Source organism: Vulpes vulpes, chromosome 6, assembly GCF_048418805.1.
Source record: "Vulpes vulpes isolate BD-2025 chromosome 6, VulVul3, whole genome shotgun sequence".
Taxonomy (NCBI): Eukaryota; Metazoa; Chordata; class Mammalia; order Carnivora; family Canidae; genus Vulpes; species Vulpes vulpes.
The window spans coordinates 49,155,523-49,181,239 of NC_132785.1; the positions used below are offsets into that span (position 1 = coordinate 49,155,523).

Consider the following 25,717-nt stretch of genomic DNA (forward strand, 5'->3'; position numbering starts at 1 on the left):
TTGCTAAAGCCTATTTGTTCCTCCCACAGGACTTCTTTTCTATGGCCTCTCTACACTATTGAGGGATGATAGATAAAAATGCTTTTCTGTTTGCCAGGTGATAATTCTGAGATATATTTTCAAGACTTCTTAGAAAATCCTGCAGGATCAAGCCTTTGTCAGAAACATCTGTCGGGATGCCTGGGTGGCCCAGTGGTTGAGCGTCTGCCTTTGGCTCAGGACGTGATCCCAGGGGTCCTGGGATCAAGCCCTGCATCAAGCTCCCCTTGAGGAGCCTGCTTCTCCCTCTACCTATGTCTCTGCCTCTCTCTGTGTCTCTCATGAATAAATAAATAAAATCTTAAAAAAAAAAAGAGAAACATTGTCACTCATAGTGGTGGCCAGCTTGATGATGAATCCTTGCATTGACTCTCCCTGTTTGATTCCCTATGTTCTTCATTCCTGCTCCCTGGGATCACATTCCAAAATAAACTCCCTGCCTATAAACCTTTGTCTTTCCCTTTACTTTCATTGGAACCCAGACTAAGACATTTTGTGATCACAGGCAGGTAGCTTCTCTTTGAGTTGCAGTTTTCTCATGTGTTCGTTTGCAGAGAGTAGTTTCTACCTTACATTATTCATTCACCAAATACATTGAAACACTACTATGTGCTAGGTGCAATTTTGGGTATGGGAATATAGCAGAGCAAGACAAACAGGAACCCTGCCTTCATAGAGTTCACATTGTGATAAAGGAGACAGACAAAGAAGTAAGCAAACAAGAAATTTAGTAAATAAAACAGGATAGTGTGCTCCAGAACAATAAAGTCAGGAGAGAAAGCCAGTCTGAGTAGATGCTGTTTGAAATGAGGACTGAATGATGAGGAAAAGCTGGATTTGGGAAGAACATTTTGGGTAGCAAGTGTAAAGGTCCTGAGGTGCAATTGTTAGGAGCAAGGTAGTATACATAAGTGCTGTATATAGGACTTGGCATTTCGTAAGTGCTCAATACATTTTGGATAGGATTAGTAGTAAGGTTTGATCAAGGAGATAGTTATCATTAACTACACAACAGTAAGTGGCCTGTTTTGACTGAGTTGACAAAAATGGACTTTGTAGAATAAGCAGATAATTGTACAGGTTGTGAATAGAGTTACATGGTTAAACTTTATTGATTTGGTGAAGTACATTGACTTGCTTTGCATTCCTAATATAAATTTCACTTTGTTGTGATGTTTTATCCTTTTTCTATGTAGCTGGATTCAGTTTGCTAACATTTTGTTGAGAATTTTGCATCTCTGTTCCTAAGAAATATTGGTCTCCAGTTTTAATGCCTTTGTCTGGTTTTGATATCAGTGTAATAATGTTGGCTTCATAAAATGAATTGGGAAGCGTTTCACCTCTTTATGGTGGAAGAGTTTGTGGAGAATTGGTACTCTTTCCTCCTTAAATACTTGGTAGAATTGTTCAATGAAACCCTCAGGCCTGGACTCTTTGTTGGAAGACTTTTAACTAAGAAATTCAATGTCTTCATTTTTTTTTTTTTCAATGTCTTCATTTTTATAATTCAAGTTATCTATTTCTTTTTGAGTAAACTTTGGTAGAGTATGTTTTTCAAGGAATTGGTCTGTTTTGTCTAAGTGGTCAAATTAAGGGATAGAATTTTATGTCTAATACTCCCTTATCTTTTTACAAAATTATTTGTGATAAAAACTACATACATAAAATTTACCGTTCTAACCATTTTTAACTGTACAGTCCACTGGCATGAATTACATTTTACAATGTCGTGCAACCCCTTATTAGCCTATTGATGTCTGTGGCATCTGTAGTGATGTCTTCTCCTTCATTGCTGATACTGGTACTTGTATCTTCTTTTTCTTCTGATCAATCCTCCTAGAGGGGTATCAATTTCATTGATTAATTCTCAAAGAATTAGCTTTTATTTTTATTTTTATTTATTTATTTTTTTTAGCTTTTAGTTTTATAGACTTTATTATATATATTATTGGTTTTCTATTTCATTGATTTTTGCTCATATGTTATTTCTTTTGATCCGCTTGCTTAGGGGTTTAATTTACCCTTCTTTTTCTATTTTTTTTTTTTTAAAGCTTGTAGTCTATATCATCATTTGAGACCTTTCTCTTCCTATATAAGCATTTAGTTCTCTAAGTTTACCTTTGAACACTGCTTTATTTTTAGGCTACACATTTTACTTGGCTGTACTTTCACTTTTCATTGTCTTTGACATATATCCTAATTTCCCTTATCACTCCATTTGACCTAGATATCGTTTAGAAATATGTTGTTTTGAAATGCATCAAAAAATAAGATGGATTGCGGCAGCTGGGTGGCTCAGTTGGTTAAGTGTTTGATTTTGGCTCAGGTCTTGTGATCTTGGGGTTCTGGGATAAAGTCTATATCTGGCTCTGTGCTCAGCGGGGAGTCTGCTGCTCCCTCTCCCTCTGCCCGTCCTCCCACTCATTCTTTCTCTCAAATAAATGAAAATATTTTTAAAAAGTATGTTGTTTAATTTTCAAATTTTGGGAGTATTTTCCATCCATCTTTCTGTTTCCTAGTTTAATTCTCTTATAGTCAGGGAACATACTTTGAATGATTTTAATTTCTTTATATTATTGAGGTGTGTTTTATGGCCTAGAATATGATCTTTTTGGGGGAATGTTCCATATACACGTGGGAAAAAATGTAATTTGCTGTTTTTGGGTAGAGTGTTCTCTAAAAGTCAATCAGGTCAAAGTGATGGATGTTGTTTTTCAAGTCTTATATATTTTTATTGATTGCCATAACAGTATATCACAGACTGCCTGGCTTAGATAACTGAGGTTTATATTCTCACAGGTTAGGAGACTGGAAGTCCAAGATCAAGGTGTTGGCAAGTTTGTTTTTTCCTGAGGCCTCCTTCTTTGACTTGTAGGTGGCTGTCTCCCTGTATGTTCATATGGTATTTTCTCTATATGTCTATATTACTGGTGTCTCTTCTTATATGGACAGACTGGGTTTGGTCCCTACCTTTATGACTTCACTTAACTTTACCTCTTCAAAGGCTCTGTTTCCACATGTATCCACATTGAGTGTTGGGAGGCATGAATTTTGAATACAATTCAGTCCATAACACTGATTTTTTTTTTCTACTTACATTATTGATTCTAGACAGAGGAGTGCTGAAGTATCCAGCTTTATTTGTGGATTTATCTTTTTCTTTTTTTCATTCCTATCACTTATTGCTTCATGTATTTTCAGCTTCTTTCTCAGTTTTCAAATTCTGTGATTCACTGTGTGCCCTCCTTCCATGTTTTCTTATGAACATTTTCAAACATGCTTAAAGTTGAAAGAATGGTACAGGAACATCATATACCTACCATCTAGAATCTACAATTAACATTTTCTTATATTTGTTGTGGCACATATCCATCCCTCTATTTCATCAGTCCCACCCCCCCCCCTTTTTTTTTTAAAGTAGGCTTTATGCCCAGCACAGAGCCCAACACAGGGCCTTAACTCTTGACCCTGAGATCAAGACCTGAGCTGAGATCAGGAGTTGGATGCTTAACCAACTGAGCCACCCAGGCGCTGCAATCCATCTTATTTTTTGACGCATTTCAAAAAATTTGTAGCCACTTTATCTATCAACCCTTAAGTATGCATGTTATTAATGAGAATTTAATAACTTTTTAAAGTTCCTTTTTTTTAGTTAAAATTTTCTTTTTCTTTTTCTTTTTTTTTTAAGATTTTATTTAATCATGAGAATGCAGAGAGGAGTGAGAGAGAGAGAGAGGCAGAGACACAAGCAGAGGGAGATCCTGGGTCTCCAGGATCGCCCTAGGCTGAAGGCGGCGCTATACTGCTGACAACGTACTTACAGTGACAGATTACTTATTAGTGTAATTTTTAACTAGGCTGCCCTAGGTAAAATTTTCATATAATGACCTGTACGGATCATGAGTTGATCACTAAATCTTGCTGTCTGTAGTAATATTGTATACTTATCCTGTAATGTGGGACTTCTTGGACATTTGTATATTGTTGCTTTCTGCATAGACTCTTGAGATCTGATTTTTGTTCATCCTAAGAAGAGGACTCAATTTAAGTTACCAGATCTGTGTTTTTAGGGATTTGTTTAGGCCTGGACAGGATTAAAATGATTGTATAAATTAGGATCAGTTATTCACTCAGTAATTATTTTGTTTCTTTTTAGTCTTGATTTTTAATTGTGGTAAAATATATCTAACAAAATTGACATCCTAACCATTTTTAAGCGTACAGTTCTGTGGCATTAAGTACATTCACACTGTTGTGCATCTATCTCTAGAACTCTTTTCATCTTGCAAAACTGAAACTTTATACCCATTGAACAACTCCCTATTCCTCCCTCCCCTAGCCCCTGGCAACCATCATTCTACTTCCTGTCTGTATGAGTTTGACTACTTAGGTACTTCATATAAGTGGAGTTATATGATACTTATCTTTTTGTGCCTGGCTTATTTCACTCAGCGTAATGTCTGAAAGGTGTGTCCATATTGTAGCATGTGCCAGATTTTCCTTCCTTTTTAGGACAGAATGTTATTCCGTTAGATGTGTATACCATATTTTGTTTATCTACCTATCTGTGGATGGACACTGGGGTGGCTTCCACCAGTATTTATTGAGCACCTCTTATGTGTCAGTCACCTTTCATTAAACACTTAATGACTGCCTTAATGGGCCAGATCATGTTCTAGGCATGGGGGATACTGCAACAATGAATATCCCAGACAGAATTACTGCCTTCAAGAAGCAATACACAAAGAAGTGTATTTCTTGGTTCTGAATTGGATTTTTCATGTTTTAGTGATTCTAAAATTGGATGTACTTTATAATTAATAACATCTTATAATTTTATAAGGCAGTATTTCTTTTTTAGTGACACCTACAATAATGGTGTATCTTACAGTCATTTTGAATCATAGATTTGATGAGTCACCAATAAGTAGGTTGTTGATAAGGGCTGTGAAAAAAATAATCCAGAACAATGGGGATAGAAAGTTAGTTACATGGGGTAGTCACAAATAAGGTGACATTTGAGCAAAGCACATGTTCAGGTTTTTTTTTTTTTTTTTCAGAGCAGGACTTTCTTCCTGAAGGATACAGTGTGCTGGTCACATCCTGGTGCAAACTCTGTACCTCTGTGGACTGCTAGCAGTTTGTGGACTGATTACTTTGAGTAGCCGGGTAGAGGGTAGAGCCCTGACAAGTGGGGTTAGGGATGGGGGTTGGGACTATTTTGCAAGATGGGACCAGATTTTGTATGCCTGGTAAGGGCAAGGCTGATGGCATTTTCCATCTTAGTAAAGAGTAAACAGTGTTTCCAGTTGCTCAGAACAAAAATTTTGGAGTCATCTTTGACTTCTCCATTTTCCCATACTTTACATTCAGTCAGCCAGCAAATCCTGCCTGCTGTGCCTTCAAACTGCATCCTGATTCTGACCACTCTTAACTACCCCCACCTAGAACACCATGGTTCAGGCCATCTTCATCTGTTGCCTGGATTATCATGATAGCCTCCTAACCAGTCTCCTTTCTTCTACTTGCCTTCCTGTAATCTCTTCTCAATATAGCAACCAAAATGATCCTTTGGAAACATGTCTGATCATATTACTCCTCCCCTTAGATCTCCTAAAAGCATCCCGTCACTTTTATAGAAAAGGTTAAAATCCTTATGCTTGCCTACAGGGCTGCTACCCCACTTCTTTGACCTTCTATCCTACTTGTCTGCTTTGTGCTTCTTTTGCTCTGAGCTGCCTCTGGCAGCCTTGTTGCTTCTTAATCATATTGAGCATGTTCCTGTCTCAGAGCATTTGTACTTGCTGTTTCCCCTGCAAGAACAGTCCCCAGATATCTGCAAGGCCCATTTTCTCAGGTCCCTTCTCAAATCTCACCATATCAGAGGGGCCTTCTAAACACCCTATGTAAAATAATACCCTCTTTCCCACCAGCACTGTGTTTTCCCCTAAATCAGGCTAGATTGAGTTATGCTGCAGTAGCAACAACTGCAAAATATTGGGGGCCTAATTCGACAAGACTTCTCATTGAAGGTATGCCTCTGTTGCAAGTCCCCTGGGTGGTCTTCACACTGTCTTCAACTCCGAGAGCTGTCAGATGGCCTAGCTACCATCTTGAGCACTGGCAGAGGCAAACACCATTCACTGCCCTGCAGGTGTCTTCACGGAAGTGACATCTATCACACTGACTTGACCAAAGGTAGTCATTTTGTCATTCCTCACTTTAGCTAGGGGCACGTATGAGTGAGCAGTCTTATCACGTATCTGGAAAGAGATCAGGAAATTCATGGTGGATAAATAGCCACACTTTTTTTTATCCTGCTTAATTTTTCTCTAGCATTTATTTCCTTCTGACACAATACACATTTACCTCATTTTGTGTATTTTCTTTTCTCTCCTGTCTAGGCCACAGAGAAGTGGGACTTTGTCTGTCCTTAATTGCTGTACCCTAGGGGCATAGGATGATGTGTGATCTGTAGGAAGTGCTTACTAATTTTATGGGATGATTGAGAAAAACCAGGGCAAATCATTCATTTCTTTACTTGGCAACATGTAAGCTCAGGTGGAAGTGTTGCGTAGAGATGTTTGAAAAGAAAGGAGGAGACCGTGTGAAATGAGAAGTTGGAGAAAAGCCGTAGAAATGCTGGTCGGTGGAGAGTGTTGAGATCTGAGACCATGAACCTGCAGGGAGATCTTGTAGCTCAGCTGTGTGACTTCCTCTAGGAATTTCGAGTTGCTCTGGAGCTGGTAAAGCAGAGGCAGGCAGGAAGGTTGGGGCCCATCTCTTAAAGATAGGGAAAGGTCAGGTTGAAGGAGGAAATGAGATCCTCATTGGCCCTTCAGGGTGCAGCGGTATCATCCCTGCTCTGTCTTGCATCCTGTCAGAAAGATGAAGGAGCTCACCTGTCCCGAAGGAAACAGTTTCTCCTGGATGGTGTGGGTGGTGGCAGGAGCCCTCTGGCCTGTAGGCATCCTTTATTTCATTTGCTTCTCCTACACTTTTGAGGTAGTTTTTCTTCTCTTCATTTTACAGGTGGGCAGATAGAGTTAGTGGTCAAGCTCACAGCCACAGTGCTCTCCTGTACTTGTGTGGTGCTCGGCCATGAGGACCTCTCTTAGTTTTTATTTAGTGCCTTGTGCCTTGATTGCATCTGGGTCATAAAGATAGTATGGTTCCAATTTAGATGTTTGCAAGACCTTACCAGAAAGGAAACAGTTGGTCTATTTTTGTACACTTCAACGGGTGTGATAACCACATTACCAACTGTAACTAGTATATTCACTCCCAGGGAATTTCTTATGAATACAATTAAAGTGTACCTCACATGATCTAAGAATGTTGCCATTGGTGATACTTTTCCTCTGGTTTACCTGTTGACCTGAACATTTCATATGTGCAAGGAACTGCTCTAGGCTCTATGACCACTATAAAGAAGAAAAGGCAGGTGGCCTCCCCTCAGGAATGTGGTTAGGAAGGCAAAACAAGTATAAAACCCTGATTATTCAAACAGTACCTAGAAACAAGGGTGCAGAGTGGGGGAAAAGCCCCTGAGGCTAAAATTTGGTTCCTTGAGACTCATGGAGGGAAGTGGAAATTGAGCTGCAACTTGAAGGCTGCATAAGACTTAGAGGAGGCTCTCCAATGGAAAACTGACTTGGGCCCCAGTGGTACCTCTGGTGGAAAATCTCAGCATGCCACTGCAGTCAGCAATGGTAGCATTTTTAACTGCTTTTTAAATTTTTTGAATAATTGTTTTTGTGTGTGAATCTCATAGATGCTCAGGAGCTAACCAGTCAATTTAGCAGAAAACATACTCCTCTATTTCTTCACACTCTGGTGGCCGTTTTCTGAAAAGTATCGTGTGGGAGTTACTGGCTGTAAACTTGGTTTGTTCTCATGTGAGAGCCAAATGACAATGACCCCTTGCCTGAAAATTCCACTTGTTTTCCAGTGCCCTTTGATCACATACCTCTGCAGGTAAAGGTTTTGAAAATATATGTTAATAAGAAATAAATTCTAGAGTTTGTGAACTTTGTCTTCATTCTAACACAAAAGAAGTGAATTCTCTTGCTTTTCACTCAAGTGGTTTTTTAAATCTTAAAGTCAGTCATTCTGAAAGAAGTTTTCTTTTTCCATCTAGATAAGGCACCTCTGTCTAAGAGTCTTCTGCTGGTCCCCAGTGCCCTGTCCCTTTTGCTGGCCCTTCTCCTGCCACACTGTCAGAGGTTCTTTGTGTATGACCTCCAAGCAGTCAAGGAAGACCTCCAGGTGAGCTCTACTTCATTGGCATTTATTTATGAGGAGAGAAGGCAGAATTTTTTCTCGATTGGCTATTTCTTCTCTTCTATTTTTAGTCCCTCAAAGCCTCTAACTTTTAAGAAATATTATTATTCATAATTCATTAGAAGTGAATTTTCTAGTTGCAGGAAAGCTGGTTAACAAAGCAGTATTTCCTTTCTCTAGTAGGCACATCTCGCGTTCATGTCTTACTCATGGAAATGCAATTTACAACTTCAAAAGAAAAACAATATTAAATCTGTTTTTTATCATTAGTATGCATTCTTAACATTTTAAAAAACATTTTCGTACTTAACATTTCAAAGCTTTATATTCCAAGTTTGAGTGTTGATTAAATGATCTAAGCTCTTCCAGCTCTAACATATTGTGAATCTCTGAATTACTTTTATAGTGGTAGTTATACCAAGTAGGAAATTTCTCTTGGGTTTTTATTTCTGGGAAGAGCAGGACTCTATGGCTTTTGAGATTTATGGGCTGATCTCTTTGAAGATGCTGGTGCTGGGTCTTACTGGTGAGTTGGAGCATAAAAGGGATGTTCTGGCACCAATCCTGGAGTGGGAGCTTTCCCCACAGCACCAGGAAATTTTTGGACACCAGGTGGGTGTTCTACAATTCAACTAAATCCTACCACAGTCTACCTGGAGATAGCATCAGATCTCACAGGTGAAGGCTGCCTGCCCCCATCTCCATGCTAGTTGCAAAGCCCAGGTTATTACCTGTGCTTCTGACCAACTGGCAACAGATTAGAGATTACCATGATCTCCCCCTTGGACATGAGATCCCAGATGCAAGTCCAGGTTGTTACTAGTACTAATGATTGATTGGCTTTAAATCAGAGGTTCCCATGACCCCTTCCTTAGGTTTGATTAGTTTGCTAGAGTGGCTTACAGAACTCAAAGAAATATTTTACCTACTGGATTACCTCTTTATCATAAAAGGATAGGATAAAGGACACAGATGACCATCCAGATGGAAGAGATGCATTGGGCAAGGAATAGGGGTAGGGCACGGAGCTTCTGTGGTCTCTCTGAGGTGCTACTTACTAACCTGGAAGCTCTCTGAACCCTGTCCTCTCGGGTGTTTAGGGAGACATTGGCCATTGGCAGTTGATCCAACCTCCAGTCCCTCACTGTCCCTTGTAGATAGGTCAGAGGGAGGGTGGAACTGAAATTTCCAGGCCCTTTAATCCCAAGGTTGGTTCCCCTGGCAACCAGCCCCCATTCTGAGGTACATCTAAAAGTTACACATTGATAGAAAAAAAGCCACCTTTCTGGCTTTCATCAGTTAGGAAATTCAAAGGGTTTTAAGAGTTCTGTACCAGAAATGAGAGTGAAGACCAAATCTGGGGCAGCACTCAGTTGCAGTGGCTGGCTCAGCAGTTTAGTGCTGCCTTCAGCCCAGGGCCTGATCATGGAGACCCGGGATCGAGTCCCACGTTGGACTCCCTGCATGGAGGCTGCTTCTCCCTCTGCCTGTGTCTCTGCCTCTCTCTCTGTGTCTCTCATGAATAAATAAATTAATCTTTAAAAAAAAGAAGACCAAATCTGTATTTCTCTTTCTTTTCTTTCTTTCCTTTTCTTTCTTTCTTTCTTTCTTTCTTTCTTTCTTTCTTTCTTTCTTTCTTTCTTTCTTTCTGCTTTCTTGCTTTCTTGCTTTCTTAAGCTTTTATTCATTTATTCATGAGAGACACAGAGACAGAGAGAGGCAGAGACACAGGCAGAGGGAGAAGCAGGCTCCATGCAAGAAGCCTGATGTAGGACTCGATCCCAGGACTCCAGGATCACACCCTGGGCTGAAGGCAGGCACCAAAGCGCTGAGCCACCCAGGGATTCCCCCAAATCTATATTTCTTATCATAACTTACAATATCACAGTGTGTTAGTGCAAATTATGGTGTATAACCTACTACCTTTTCTTTATACTTGATTAGCCATTTTAAGCCTAATACTCTCTTGACATCTTTTCTTCATAGTGATGTTATTAATACCATTGCTTATGTTGACTTTATCAAGTTCCTCTGAAAGTCTTTCAGTTATTTATCCAAATTACTGCTTTCTGTCAGAATATAATATTGCTTCTGTATTATTTCAGTTGCTCTAATGCACTTCTGGATCCCGGTTGCACGTTAGAATTACCTGAATAAACTAGACACATACAGACACACACACACACACACACACACACACACACGCCTAGATCTCACCTTGGACCAACTGAGTTGAAAAATCTAGTAGGGGGATCCCTGGATGGCTCAGTGGTTTAGTGCCTGCCTTCGGCCCAGGGCGTGGTTTTGGAGTCCCGAGATTGAGTCCCACATCGGGCTCTCTGTGTGGAGCCTGCTTCTGCTTCTTTCTCTGCCTGTGATTCTGCCTCTCTCTCTGTGTCTCTCATGAATAAATAAATAAATAAAATCTTTAAAAAAAACAAAGAAAAAGAAAAATCTAGTAGTAGGCCTGGGTGTTGGTGTTTTTGTTTTTGATTTTTTTTTTTTTTTTTTTTTTTTGTATTTCTCTGGGGATTCTAGTAAGTGGCCAGCTCTGAGAACCACTGCTATAAAGGAACATAAGGGCCCTTTAGCTACAAGTTGATACCTACCTTTCTTTCTTTTCTTTTCCTTTCAATTTTATTTATTTATTCATGAGAGATACACAGGGAGAGGCAAAGACATAGGTAGAGGGAGAAGCCGGCCCCTCCCAACAGGGAGCCTGGACTTGGGATCACACCCTGAGCCAAAGGCAGATGCTCCACCACTGAGCTGTTCAGGCGTCCCTAGCTGATACATTTCTGATTTGGGGGATTAATTTGGTTTATCTGGCCACATAGGCAAGAGTCCCCTTCTAATGCCCTGCTATATGAGCACCTGTGCTGTACAGGTGGGGACCCACTTACATGGAGGATTTTCTTTTTGTGCATTCATTGTGATTTTTATTAGAGTATTAAAAATAAGCAGTATAAAGTAAATGTAATAAATTTGCTAAGGCAGAAATCTGAACAAATCTTACTCATTATTCTTTTTTGAATCCCCATTTAGATTTGGAGGTTGATATGTGGAAGAATAATTTGCCTTGATTTGAAAGATACTTTCTGCAGTAGTCTGCTTATTTATAATTTTAGGATATTTGAAAGAAGATATGGAAGCAGAAAATTTGCAGTAAGTTTTTATGTATTTTACCTTTGCTACTTAGGTTATGAAAAAAGTGTTTTTTGTTTTCTTATTTTTAAATAGTTTTAAGTTTGTGTTCATTAAGGTAGGTATTACTATTAACAATTATCTTTTAATTACATGATCCTCTATCTTATTTGGAGCATAGATATTAGCCAAAGAAAAAATTTAAATTTAAGCCACTTGCATAGTAAAATAATAATGATAGTGTTAATAGATAATATCAGGTGTGAGTGGCTAATACAAATTTTTATTAGGATTTTAACTTCAATAAAATTTTAGTCACTTATTTTGTTTAATGGTTTGTGTGTTACTTGTTAAAAATAAATTGTGCTACATCTTTTTTTACCATACTTAGAGATTATGGAAGTGATACTACATTTAACCAATATGGCTTTACACCCTCATTTTGAAAACTCTATATAATAAAAACAAATTAAAACAATAATGTACCTGAGCTGGTTCTAATTAAATGTAAGTTTATTTTTTTAATACTCCTTTCGGTAATAGTCTTCTTGTTTTATTTTTAGTCCTTTTTGCTGGGTTCCTGGGTTTTGTCGGCCTTGGTTGACCTCATCCTCGTTGAGGCTATGTGGTATTTCTTTGGTATTGCTACAGCCGGGAATTTGCCTTCTGGATTGTAAGTAGCTCTCAGAGATTAGCTTAATAATTACTTAAATCTGATTTAAGTTATTGTACATGAAAGTGAGTAAAAGAATATTTTAAACTCATAGATGTAGTGAAATTGATTTTATGCGTAAAAAAATCCAGTGTATACTTAGTCACATTTTCATTTTTTTTTTTTTAAGATTTTATTTACTTATTCATGAGAGACAGAGAGAGAGGCAGACATAGATAGAGGGAGAAGTGATGTGGGACTCGATCCCGGGACCCTGGGGTTAATGACCTGAGCCAAAGACAGATGCTAAACCACTGAGCCACCCAGGCACCCCCATATATTTCAGTCACTCTTTTTTTCAGCTTTGAAATCCTATATTTTAGAGAATTTTTCATGAATTTCCTGTTCTGGTCCAGAAGGTAGAATTAATTTTGTATTTTTATGGTGGAATTTTGTTTAGTTTTCTGAACTAATTAAATAATATTTAGTTAATTAGATTCAGAAATAATTTGTCTGAAGTTAAGCTTCTGAAGCATGTTTTTAAAATTAATATTGTTTAGATACTTCTGCCAAAGATAAAACAAAATTTATAACTTTGTAGCCAGCCCACAATGGCCAACTGAACACTGTTTGTGTATGTGTGTGTATGTTTTCATATTGTGTTGATCTTCTTTAAAAACCAAATGATAAAAAACCTGTATTAGTTTATGAAATAACTAGTGTCTAAAAGTAGAGTAAGTAGCACATATAACCTTAAGCATCTTGGAATTAAGTGTCTGAGAGATGAGATACTGTGAACTAAAGATACCAGTATTTAAAATTCTGTGTGTGCTAACTTCTGCCTTATTTTAATTTAGGTATGTGTTTTTGAGAACTGTTTAGGTATTCAGTGTATCTTAATTCAGATTCACTTTGGATCTCTATATTAAAAATATAGTTAGTGATCTAATAGCCTACACTTAGGTTGTTAATATTTACAATGTAGCTTTTATGGTATTTATTTAATTGTAGTTGCGTTCATTAAGTGTAGACTGTTTTAATAATGTGTGATCCTGAATGGTAGCTGAATGGAGACAGATAAAGTTCTGTGTCATAACTGTTACGCAGTTTTTGTTGGAGTATGTGTGTTGTAATTATAATTAGATGGAGAAGTTTAAGTGGACTCTTCTGCTATTGTGGAAAGAAGTGTAGTCATCAGGAATGATTTATGTTGGTTCAGAAGAGAAGCAGTGTTACTTAATCTTCAGTTTTCCCCAAACATTTCTTATCCAGGTGAATTCTTTTTGGTTCTTTATATAACCTCTTGAGATATGCAACTATTTTGAAAGACAATATGAATGTTAATTCAGCCATCACCTGAATGAGAATATATTTCTCTTTCCTTTTCAAATCATGAAACATTCCAGTATGGCTTTTAAGACTCCCGAAGCTTTTCTAAACATAGACTTCTTGAAACATAAATCTTTATTCTAATAAACTCTGCATTTTGTAAACACGTCTTCCATTAGATGGTAGCAAAGCTTCAGGAACTTAAGAGAGGAAAGTGTGCTTTATAACTTGCAATTTTTTTTTTTTTAAGATTTTATTTGTTTACTCATGAGAGAGAGGGAGGCAGAGAGAGGCAGAGAGAGGCAGAGACACAGGCAGAGGGAGAAGCAGGCTCCATGCAGGGAGCCCGACGTGGGACTCCATCACAGGTCTCCAGGATCCAGGATCACGCCCTGGGCTGAAGGCTAAACCACTGAGCCACCCGGGCTGCCCCACTTGCAGTATTTTTTACATCACATCGTGTTACCCTTTTTCTTTGCCGCCAATGCCAAATTTATCTGCACTCTCTACAATTCTTCATGTCTGTTTAACTCTCTTTTTTTTAACCTCACTGTTGTTAAAACTTCTCTTATAAATGTCCCCAACAACCAACTAATTTTTAAAGTCTGGGGCTTATTTTCAGTTGTTCTATTTGACCTTTCAGTAGCTCATAAATCCTTTTGACAACCCATTATTTCGTGAACTCACCTGCTCCCTTGACCCCAGCACTCTGCTCCCTCTTGGTGTGTTTTGATCTTACTATGTGTGGCTCCTTCCTCAAGCTCACTCTGAGCTTTCTCTGGGCTTTCTTGTCCACTCCCATGGCTTCAGTCAGCTACAGTTAACATCTGTTGTTTGTTTCCCAGCTCTCTATTTCCAGCCCGTATTACTCTCCTGATCCTGCTAGAGTCATATTTCCTAGTGACTTCTAAGACTCAGAGAAGATTTGTCATGTTCCAAGCTCTCCTCTCTTCTAATCTCCTCTTTTGCTGGGCTCCCATCTCTGTTAATGGCATTTCCATCTACATGATCATCCAGTCTTTCTCTTTTCTCATCCTTGGAATGGGGCACCACCAGGTCCTATTAATTCGAAGTCCTGTATAAATCATCTGTTCACCCCATCTTCTCTACTCCTGCTATCAGGTCAGTCTAAACTCTGAAATTTTTTTATTTTAAGATTTTATTTATTTATTTGAGAGGGAGAGTGGAAGTGAGTGCACACACAGAGGGAGGGGCAGAGGGAGATGGTAAGCAGGGAGCCTGATGCAGGGCAGACCCAGGACCCTGAGATCATGGACCTGAGCCGAAAGCAGATGCTTAACCAACTAAGCCACTCAAGCACCCCTAAACTCTGATCTTTTTCTGCTTAGACTTTTGCAGTAATTCTTTTAGTCTTGCTGTCCACTTCAAAGCATCCCATGCAATGTGGTCAGAAGTTATCCTTCCAAAATGCAAGTTCAACCATGCCAGTCTTCCTTTTTAAAATCCTTTAAATCCTCATTTCCTTCAAAGTAAAAACCAGATTCCTCCATGATGGCATCAGACCAGTCTGGAGTGGAAATGCAGAGGCTTGGCTATCAGATATACCAGATTTGAGATTCCAGCTCTCCCACATTGGTACATGTGTGTAATCTTGAACAAGTGACCTCTCTCAAGTTCCCTTCCTGAGCTCAGTTTATAGTTGACCCTCATATGTAAATTGAGGATCAGTACTCTATTTCCCAGGCAGTGGAAAGAATTAGCTCTTTCATGCAAGCATCCTAGCAGTAACAACACTGACCCCTCATATTGGTTTTCTTCTTTTCCTTCAGAGCCCTCATAATCTGGTCCCAGTCCCCTTCAAGCCACTCCCTTGCTCATTCAGCTTTCTTAACATGTTATGTATTTGTATTCTCATGTCTGCTTGGTTTTCTTTTTTCAGTAATTATCCTTTTATGTGTATTCCAACAAATTTATTAAGATTCCTAACATTTATCACATTAAGTTGTCATTGTCGTCATTACCTGGGCCTTCCATGCCATTCTTCTGGCTGTTTGAGGGAGAACTAGTTTTACTTTATGTACTCATTGCCTTACATTCTGTAATGTTGAAAGGATAGTCTTGATTGCAGTGTCGTTTCATAAGGCTATAAGGTAAGGCCTTTGGACATAGACATCTTCATCTCTTTTTCTAGTGTTCTGAATAGAAATTATACCTGGCATCTGATAGATTCTCAAGACTGTTATTTAAAAATCAGAAAATGTAGCCATTATGTTTTGAAAATAAAGATAACTCCATTAAAAGCCATATATATTAGGTGCTTCTAGAAATGCATGCCTGTCACATACCTGTCCTTATATACTTGGTATTTTTTAGTTGTTAGCACTTACATATGGGTGTTACAATGTTCTGAGAACTTCTCAGAATCGAAGTTCTCCAGAATAAGTGGAATTTTGAGTTTTCACACATCGTGTTAAAATGTATCTGATTTACAACACTTAATGAAATTATTTTTTAATTGTGCTTTAAGTTATCTGTAGTTTTACTGTTAAAACCATAAGATATATTTCCACTTTGTGTCAATAAAGCTTTTTTTGTATTTTGTGCTCCCAAATAAAATTCTTCTTATCAAGAAAACCGATTGCAGAGAACTTGTCATTTCATAAAATATACAAGGGGTGTCTGGCTGGCTTAGTCAGGAGCATGCAACTCTTGATCTCAGGGTTGCGAGTTCAAGCCCCACACTGGGTGTACTTAAAATCTTTAAAAAATAGAAGTTAAATATAACAATAATAAAATAATAAATTATGTAAGAGCAGACTAAACTGTATAGTTATATAGTTGAGAGTAGGCTATGACTACATAGATACCACAGCCTATTTATCCAATACAGGAACTCACATGTTTCAGAAATAATTATTTATTTTATTTTATTATTTTTAAAAAATATTTCATTTATTTATTCATGAGAGGCACAGAGATAGAGGCAGAGACCTAGGCAGAGAGAGAACCAGGCTTCCTGTGGGGAACCCAATGTGGGACTCCATCCCAGGACCCCAGGATTATGCCCTGAGCCAAAGGCAGATGTTCAACCACTGAACTAACTAGGTGCCCCTAATTTTTTGTTGAAAGATGTTTGTTAAAGTACCTTGCTTACTTGATTATTCAGACTTAAAACTTCAAGTAGTTTTCTCTTTGTGGAGGAACTACGACTTAGTATCACCTTGAGACTACTTTATGTAGCTCTGAGAATGTTTGTGTTCTGTGAACTTGTTTGCTTTTAGTATTGAAAATTGGTGCTTAACATAACAGAAACTTGGTTTCTAGTCCTGATTCTCAGCTGAGCAAGTTATATAATATCTTTGGACTTCGGTTTCTTTATATATAAAACAGAAGGATTAGGGGATCCGTGGGTGGCTCAGCAGTTTAGCACCTGCCTTCAGCCCAGGATGTGGTCCTGGAGTCCAGGGTTTGAGTCTTATATCAGGCTCCCTGCATGGAGCCTGCTTCTCCCTCTGCCTGTGTCTGTGCCTCTCTCGGTCTCTCTCTGTGTCTCTCATGAATTAAAAAAAAAAAAAAAAAATCTTAAAAAAAAACAAAAACAGAAGGATTAGATGAGAAGATTATGTAAGGGATCTTCCAGTATTAAAACACTGTTTTATGATTAGGCTCCTTCGTGTTTCTCTCTTTTTTTTTTTAAGAATATGAATTTACCCATGTTAATTCTAGAAATCCGTTTCTAACTAATGCATTTATTTGATTCTTAGTCCCATTAAGAGGTGATCATGTTAAGAGTAATGAAAATGATTTAGCAGAGAGGAAGTAATGGTAGACTCATTTGCGTGCTTCCATAATATTTAGAATAATATGTGCTTTACCGATTATAGTTCACTTTCTTTTCTTTTTAAATGGGGAAGTTACTTGGTTTGCTATTTTATTAGGGGAGATTAAATGGCAAGGCTAGGGTGAGAATCCAGGGTCCCTGACTGGTGCTATTATACTGTGATACACAGCCTGGGGAAAAAAATCATCATCTTGTAATATGATGTTTAATCAATAAGAAGAGCAAACTGTTTATATTGGAGAAAAGTATTTTACCCTACAGCAGAAACCTCATGTCATAGGAATGGACTTGGGTTGTTGGGCAGAAATAGGGTCTCAGATTAGGTCTCTTGCATTGGTTGTAAGTAGACTATGGTACATAGTAGGCTCTCTGTAAGCGTTATTCAATGACTCCAGTCTGTTTCCAAAAGAAAATGAATTCAGAGTAGGGGAGGGCTGATGGTGATTGCCTTTGCAGGTCCCTTCTGGTGATTGTTCCTGCTAATTTTGGTTTGCGGCAAGTAACAGTGATGGGTTGAATATAATTGTTTGTGTAGGAATCTTTGATATTTAGAACACAAAATATTGTAAGATTTAGACCATCAATCCCGAATGTAAACTAAACCAGAGGGAACTTTGGTTTTGGTTTAAATCAAATTATAATTTAATAATTTAATTTATTTTGAATAGTAAGTGGATTTTTTTTTTTTTTTGGCCTACTGACCTGATTGACATCATGATTCACTTGCACATAGAATTAAATCCAAAAAGTTGTCAACTGTGTATTTAGATAAAGCTTGATTTTGAGATATAAATTGGATATTTTTCTCTCAGTAACTCACAAATATGTTTTATACAAGTTTTGAAAATAAAAATAATGAATTCATTAGAAACTTAGAATATTTAATTATGTTGCCACATAGTAGGATCTCACAAAAGTGTTTCTTAAGTTTCTTTTTTTTTTCTTCAGGAGAGAAGGGGCTTGGTAATATCATACAGAATATCCAGTGACCTTAGGATAGTTAGTAAAGTGAATATAAAGAAATTAAAAATAGAAACCTGCTTATCATTCAAAGCATTTCACTGTTTACATTGCTTAGTGACCGTAAACTACCTGATCGGAAGCTTTTTCTGCGCACACTCCGAAGGTAATTTCTGTAGAGCATGACACTAATGACTCGAGCCTGAAATTGTTTTGAAACGATGTAGTAGAGAATCACATCCAGACAGGTGCTGAGGTTCATGAGGAAGGTGGTAAAGGCTCCCCAGGGATTGTAACTGTTCTCATCCCCTTCCAGCATCAGGAAAGCAAAACAGATATGGAAAGGCATAAAGCAAACGAGCACCTGTACCATGAGTGTGATGATGATCCTTATAGACTTCTCCTTGACTTTTGGTTTCAGCTTAGATGTCTTCCCGTGAAGGAGACTATGAATGATGATTAAGTAGCACCCAATCATGATGAACAGGGGAATCAAGAAAAAAAATATCAGTCGAGTGAAGTTCAGCATGTTAATCGCTTTTAAGTGGGTGATGTCAGAAATCTTCAGGCAGGTGGGGGGTGTGGAGGCTTTATCTGGGTCTTCATAGAGCAGTAGGAGCGGGATGGTGGTTGTCAGGGTCATTATCCAGACTCCCACACATGCTAGTATGGCTTTGCCTGTGTTTTTAAGTTCTTTGGCATATTTTGGCTGCACAATGGCCATGTATCTGTCGGCACTAATAAAAGCAAGAAGCCATAGAGCAATACTTGGATAAAACACTGTGAGAGCCCCAAGAATCTGGCAGAAGTACTCTCCAAATGGCCATTCACCTTTTGCATAATAAAACATCTGAAAGGGTAAGCTCATTATAAATATTAAGTCCAATAGTGCCACATTCATCATATAGATGGTTACAGTGGTTCTCTTCTTGGTAGTACAACTAAAAACCCATAAGGCAGTGGCATTAACAAATAATCCAATTATGAAGATACAGCTGTAGAAGACAAGGGCTGCGATCTTGTATTCTTCTGGATGTGAATTATTGGAAGGGCCAGGTTGAGCTTGATTGTGAGGAGTGGTCATCTTATAGATTGTTGGGGGAATGACACTTAGAAACTGTAAAATAGTTAAGAATAATAGAAATAAAACCTTTTTGAAAAATAAATGCCTAACACTCTCCTACTTGACTTGCTGTGTCAGTGGATTTTAATTTTAAGAGTATTTTATGTTGTACAGTCAATATATGTGTCTTAGTATTTATTAAGAAATCCACTTCCTAGATACTATTACTCATGTGCACTGACCCATTAAAATGGTCTGTGTGTTATAAAGCACTGGCAGATTTATTTATTTTTTCTCTCTGCTCGCCTCCCTTTTCCCCTAGGGAATAACCTTTTTTTTTTTTTTTTTTTTAAAGATTTTATTTATTTATTCATGAAAGACACAGAGAGAGAGGCAGAGACACTGGCAAAGGGAGAAACAGGTTCCATCCAGGAAGCCCGACATGGGACTCGATCCCAGGACTCCAGGGTCATGCCCTGGGCCAAAGGCAGGTGCCAAACCACCGAGCCACCAGGGGAACCCCCCCCTCCTTTTTAAAATGACTTTTTCCTGTAGTGTGTAATTGGGTAGCAGTTATTCTTATAATAAATGTTCTTGGATTGGGACTAATTGGGAGAACGTCATTCTGAATTTTGAATCTTACAAAATAGTTTGCTACTTTTTATCATCTTTATTCTGTTTAAATGTTTTGTAATCCAGGTTAGTAATGTCCAAAAGATTAACTTTTACTCATTAAATATAGTTTTAATGTATAAAATGTGGATTAGAAAACTAATAAAGGAACCACACAACTGGCTGATTCACATTAATTCTCATTTGAGAGCAGGAACTTTTCCTTTTGGCTGCTATATTTCCACTGCTGCTTGAGTCCATAGGAGTCCTCGTTAAGTAAATGTTTGCTGAATTGATGGATGAGTGAAGGAAGGACCTGCAGCAGCTACTCTAGTTTGTCAATGAATATTTGCTTGGTTAGTTATTAAGCCTATTTTTTTTTTTTGAAATGGAAACACTTCCTCATAGTATTATGTTCTTTCTCAATTATCATAGTTCTAGAAACAGCGTGTTCTGCCATGGTCTACAGATCAAGAACCTGACTCTTAGAAGAATAGATGAGCTAGTTTTTCACTCAAAGTTAGTTGGAAGGGCTTAATGCTGTCTTCCCGATGGTATTTACCAGTGTCCCGGAAATGGACGTCACTGATGTGCCAGGAAACAACACCTTGAGAAGAGGACATTGCTAGTCTAGTAACTCTTATGCCCTTACTCTAACTACATAAAGACACTGAAGTATTATTTGGCAAATTAAATTTTAAAAAGGAATATTAAAGAAAAAGTAGTTCTTAATTAGAAGTCATTCAGTAACTTTAGATGCATGCAAAAACAAATTCCCATCACCAAAAAAAAATGTTCACTTCTAATAGAAAGTTCAGTTGTGATTATAAATATCATTGACCCCTCACCAGAGTAAAACTTCCATCACCCATGATGCAACGTCAACAACAGTGATTTTAAGAATAAAGGTGCTTATGAAGAGATGGAATCTTGTGGTATCCCCTTGACTTAGAGGTGTAAGAAAAGTTTCCTTCAGAAATGTCACTTTGCAGAGTGGGCTGTCTCTAATTCAACCCTGAGTCTGTCTTTAGTGAGAACTGTGGGGGTGATTAGCATTCTGGTTAGTGGCATCAGGGGCTGTTGAGAATATAAAATGAATTTGAGCTAAATAAATAAATAAATAAATAAATAGAATTTGAGCAGTTGCTGTGGACAAACACAAGATATGAGTTCGTTTTTACACCTTCTCCTTTTTTTCCTTCCTTCTTGACTATAGCTAGTTTGCCAAGTATCTAGGTTAGATATGATTTTGGAATAGAAGTCTATGTATTAGTAGCCTATACTTATATTATTAAAATATCCAAATATTGATGTGACTAGAATTTTAATTTCTATCAAATGAGAAAAGTATTATATAGAAAAATCTCCAGTATCATATCGAGGAGAATAATTTTGGACTCTTGACTATTTTTAAATTTTCATTGAATTTTTAAATAGTAGTAATTGTAATATAAATGAAATTTTGTATCTTTTCTCTCTCTCTCTCTCTTTTTAGAGAATTTATTTATTTATTCATGAGAGACACAGAAAGAGAGAGAGGCAGAGACACAGGCAGAGGGAGAAGCAGGCTCCATGCAGGGAGCCTGACGCGGAACTCGATCCCGGGTCTCCAGGATCACACCCTGGGCTGAAGGCAGACGCTAAACTGCTGAGCCACCCAGGCGTCCCTCTTTTTTCTCTTTTGATACTGTGTTTGGACTTCCTTCCCCCATCCTCATCCCTGAATTTTGTCATGTAAATTTCATAGTTACAAACCCTTTATGAGTAAAATTTTTAACCTCCATTGGGCTCAAGCTGCTTTTATGTCACCAACACTTGTATTCATTTGCTTAAGGTTGAAAAAAATATGTGTAATGCATGTTTTAAAGGCATTACCAGATTGGTTGTGCTCTGTACACACAGATACATTTTTGGATAAATATTAGAAAGTGATTATTTTCAAGTCAGCATTTTATTTTTTCAAGTCACTGTTTTAAAAACTTTAGATTCAGTGATTATCTATAGTCTTTTTTAAAAATAAAGCTTTATTTATTTGAGAGAGTATGGTGAGGGGAAAGGGCAGAGGGAGAGAGAGAATTTTTCTCCAGCAGACTATGCACTGAGCACAGAGCCTGATGTGGGGCTTGATCTCAAGAGCCTGAGATCATGACCTTAGCCAAAAATAAAGTCAGTGATTTTGACCCTGAGCCACCTAGGTGCCCCATAGTCTTTTTTTTTTTTTTTTAAAGCATTTAATACATTTTGTGAAACAGTGTAATTGAAACCAAGTGACAGAGACTCCTAAATATACTTACGATTTATCATATCAGCATTTTTTAAGTTGAAAAAAATTATTTACTATTAACATAAAACAACGTTGAAAATAAATTTTAAAAAATCACATTAATAGTGCAGGAAGATGACAGCATAACCAATTTCAAGGTCCTTTGCCAGCATAGTGTCAGCAACATATTATTAAATGATTTTGTAACTTAGCACTACTTTTTTTTGTCACCATACAAAGTTATTACAGTATTATTGATTATGTTTCCCATACTGTACTTTCCATCCCCATGACTTACTTATTTTATAACTAGAAGTTTATACCTCTTTAGTGTAGCATTACCTGGTGGATAATATGTGATGAAATTAACTAAATGCTACTTACCTCCTGTCCATCAAAAGGCTGTGTTAGAGAAGAACATTTTTCGTCATACCCAGTTATCTAAAAGAGATATCTTGTGTTAAAATAGCTCTTTCTAGAAATGATATATTTAAGAAGTTGCAGTATTTCTTTTGTTTCAGGCTCTTCTTTTCCTTTACAGAGTTGTTTCAAATGTAAAACTTGGCACAGGAGTTGGTACTCGTTTGGCTGCAATTGCTGCTTTGTCTCTTTCAGGAAGTACTCTCTGAAATAAGGCTTTTTTAACTTCTGACTTTGCCCTGGATGTGGTTTCTCTCACAAGTGATTTGTTTATGAGGTCATGATTAGCATAAACTCCCCTTGAAGTGATGGCATGTACTTAAAGAGAATCAAACAAAAAGAGGAAAATGTGTTCAGTTTGTTTACTTTGATGCTTAAAGTCTGCATCACCTATTGAAAGAGAATGCGATTTGATGTTGACTAGAATGGGGTTCATAGTAGCTTCTTCACTTTTTAAGTTGTGGGACTTTGTTTAGTTACTTAACCCCTCTGAGTCTCTTTTCCTGCTTAGTTTCTATACGGTTAAGATAGAAATAATACTCATGTGATAGGATTATGAGGCCTCTAAACCAGAAAAATCCCAAATGCTGAACATAGTGTCTGGCACTTAGTACTAATCTAAACAGAGTTAACCCTGCACTACAAAGTTCCTGAAGTCATAAAATGCCCACTTTTATTGTTAAGATATTTCTAAGTGGTTAAAATTGGGGTCCTCTGTTATTTGCTTCTGCGTTGCATTTGCATTTATCCACTTTGGTTTGTCTTTTTTTGTTGTTGTTTTAAGAGAGAGGGGATTGTGAGGGAGGGACAGAGGGGGAAGGAGAGAGAATCTCCAGCCAACTCCCTGCTGGACATAGGGCCAATCTAAGGACCCTGAGATCATGACTTGAACTGCCCCTGCTTTATTTTTAATCTCCAATGCATCCTAACCCTTTTCTGTTGCATGGAAGTCTAGAAATAATTCCTTTTATATAAACATCTCTGCAAATTGCTAAGAAAGGACTGGAATTCTTTAGTGGAATAATTTACATGTTTGGAGTATTCTAACCTAGAAAGGGAAGTGAAACCAATGGAAAGGGAAGTGAGCAAACCTAATCATTGTCTGCCCTGTTGCATTAAACTTTCTCTTTTCTTTAAAAAAAAAAAAATCTCATTTGCTTGTCTTAAAATTTTACTTTATTTTTGGTTATGCATGATTTGTCAACTTTTAAAAGGTAAATGAACTTAACTATTTGTTTTTTGAACTTAAGACAGTTTGAGGGCCTGTGCTCTTTCTGTCCTCAAATAAAAACCATAGTTTCTTGGGGTTGGCATGTGGTGTGTGTGTGTGTGTGTGTGTGTGTGTGTGTGTGTGTGTGTGTGTAGCAAGCATTTAATAAATATTGGTGGACTGTGACTGAAGAAGTAGAGGGACAAGGGAGTCCTGGGTGGATTACTGAGTGGGGTAACGGCATCAGGGATGCTTTGACCCTCTTAGGGGAGGGGACCTGCCAATCAGCAGACAGATGTGGAGACTCAAGCTCTGGCAGTGACCCTTCTCTCTCCTCTCCATGACCTGTGACACTTTGCACTGTTCTTTGTGTTGCTGGCACTCCACAATACCTGTATGTTGGTTGTAAAAAAGAATTACAGTGGGAACAATTCCCCCAAACCTTTTGGCAGTAAGTAAACAATGGATTGAGAAGTAAACTCTTAAGTGTCTAGTTTGCTTCTTTAATACTTGAGCCTAATGAATTTTTTATTCAAGTAGAAAAACTTACGTCATTCTGGGACTGTTCATGCAGATGTACTTTCCTCAGTTATTTTGGAATATGAGTAAAAGAGAAATTTTTCACCTTGCAGAAAAGGGATTACAGATATCCAAGGGGTTTCATTTTGTGAAGTAATCTGTTTTCGTTCCATTTTTGAATTCTGGTTTAGAATGTTAAAAGACGTCAAAGAATTTTTATTTTAGCACTTGAGCCCAGTTTTTGAGTGAATATAGTTTAGTTAGGACAATTTCATAATTATTAGGAAGGATGTAGTTAATAGATTTATACATTAAATCCCAATTATAAAACGTGCTCTGCATTAGAGATTTGTTTACACCACAAATAGAATTATATTTCCTGTTCTTAACATATTTCTCTTTATCATTGCATGTGTAAGTGGGGTTTTTTTTTCTAGTCCTTTTTTTAAAGATTTTATTTATTTATTTGAGAGAGAGAGTGAATGAGAGAGAGCGAGCATGAGCAGGGAGGGGCAGAGGAAGAGGGAGCAACAGACACCCCACTGAGCAGGAAGCCTGATGTGGGCCTTGATCCCAGGACCAGCAGATCAAGACCTGAGCTGCCGTAGACACTTCACCGACTGAGGCTCCAGGCGCCCCTCATTCTCATTCCTTACCCCAACTTTTTGGGAAGGGGATCACTGTCCTTGATGTTCATTTTTCCCAGTGTGGGTGGCCATAAGCACTGAAGGCTGGAGTGGTGGGTCAACAGCCCACCTGTCTCCCAAGAAGAGGGTTGTGAGGGAAGTGAGGATGCTCTGAACTAGGAGGAGAATCTTACAGTTTGGCCCTAATGGTCCCCCACTTTGAGGTCATGGAATCTTTGTTACTCTACTGTCTGTCTCTGTCAAACTTGTATCTAAACGACCTGTTCTGTTTTTGTGTATGTGGTTTTGTTTTTGCTTTTAATGAGGGAGCTTAATTGAATAGTGTTTTGTGGGTAAAGAAGATTGAGGTAGTACTATTTGTCTAAATCTGTTTTTAAGAGAAAATGTCCACAGCTTATAGCTATAAATCTACAGTCAGTTAATTGGAACCTCCTTTTCACTTGATTTCCTAAATTATAAATTTAGCAATTCTCAAATTCCTTTTCCTTGGCAATTTTTGTACAGTTGGAAAATTTTACAAACATATAATCAGGCAGTTACTTAACTCATAGCAAATAAATTGAGCCTAGATGACCAAAGTGATCTATAATTCTAGTTAAAATAGATGTAAATCAGCAATGAAAGTAGAGCTCTTTAAAGATACTAAGATTCTCTCACTTAGAGGACCTTAGGAGAAGGCTGCTACATGACAGTAAAATTAGTCCTGTACCCACTGAAATCTTGCAAGACCCCAGGCCAAGAGTGAGCAGTGTAACATTCCACTAGCTGACCAGA

The 25,717-nt window shown here is 37.8% G+C and overlaps 2 protein-coding genes across 3 annotated transcripts in view; one reads left to right on the forward strand and one right to left on the reverse strand.

Moving 5' to 3' along the window:
* Positions 1–25,717, forward strand: part of UBAC2 (UBA domain containing 2) — a 176,493-nt gene that overhangs the window by 23,280 nt on the left and 127,496 nt on the right. For both annotated transcript variants that reach the window (XM_026003686.2, XM_072760935.1), the window contains exons 2-4: positions 8,180–8,307; positions 11,368–11,487; positions 12,030–12,139. In XM_026003686.2, coding sequence (XP_025859471.2) covers positions 8,180–8,307; positions 11,368–11,487; positions 12,030–12,139 — 358 coding nt within the window. The remainder of the gene's footprint in view (positions 1–8,179; positions 8,308–11,367; positions 11,488–12,029; positions 12,140–25,717) is intronic.
* GPR18 (G protein-coupled receptor 18) lies at positions 18,110–22,751 on the reverse strand. The gene is made up of 2 exons (XM_026003688.2): positions 22,532–22,751; positions 18,110–19,326 (listed from the first exon to the last, which is right to left on the reverse strand). Exon 2 carries the CDS (start codon positions 19,291–19,293, stop codon positions 18,298–18,300), a length of 996 nt encoding a protein of 331 aa, XP_025859473.1. The 5' UTR covers positions 19,294–19,326; positions 22,532–22,751; the 3' UTR covers positions 18,110–18,297.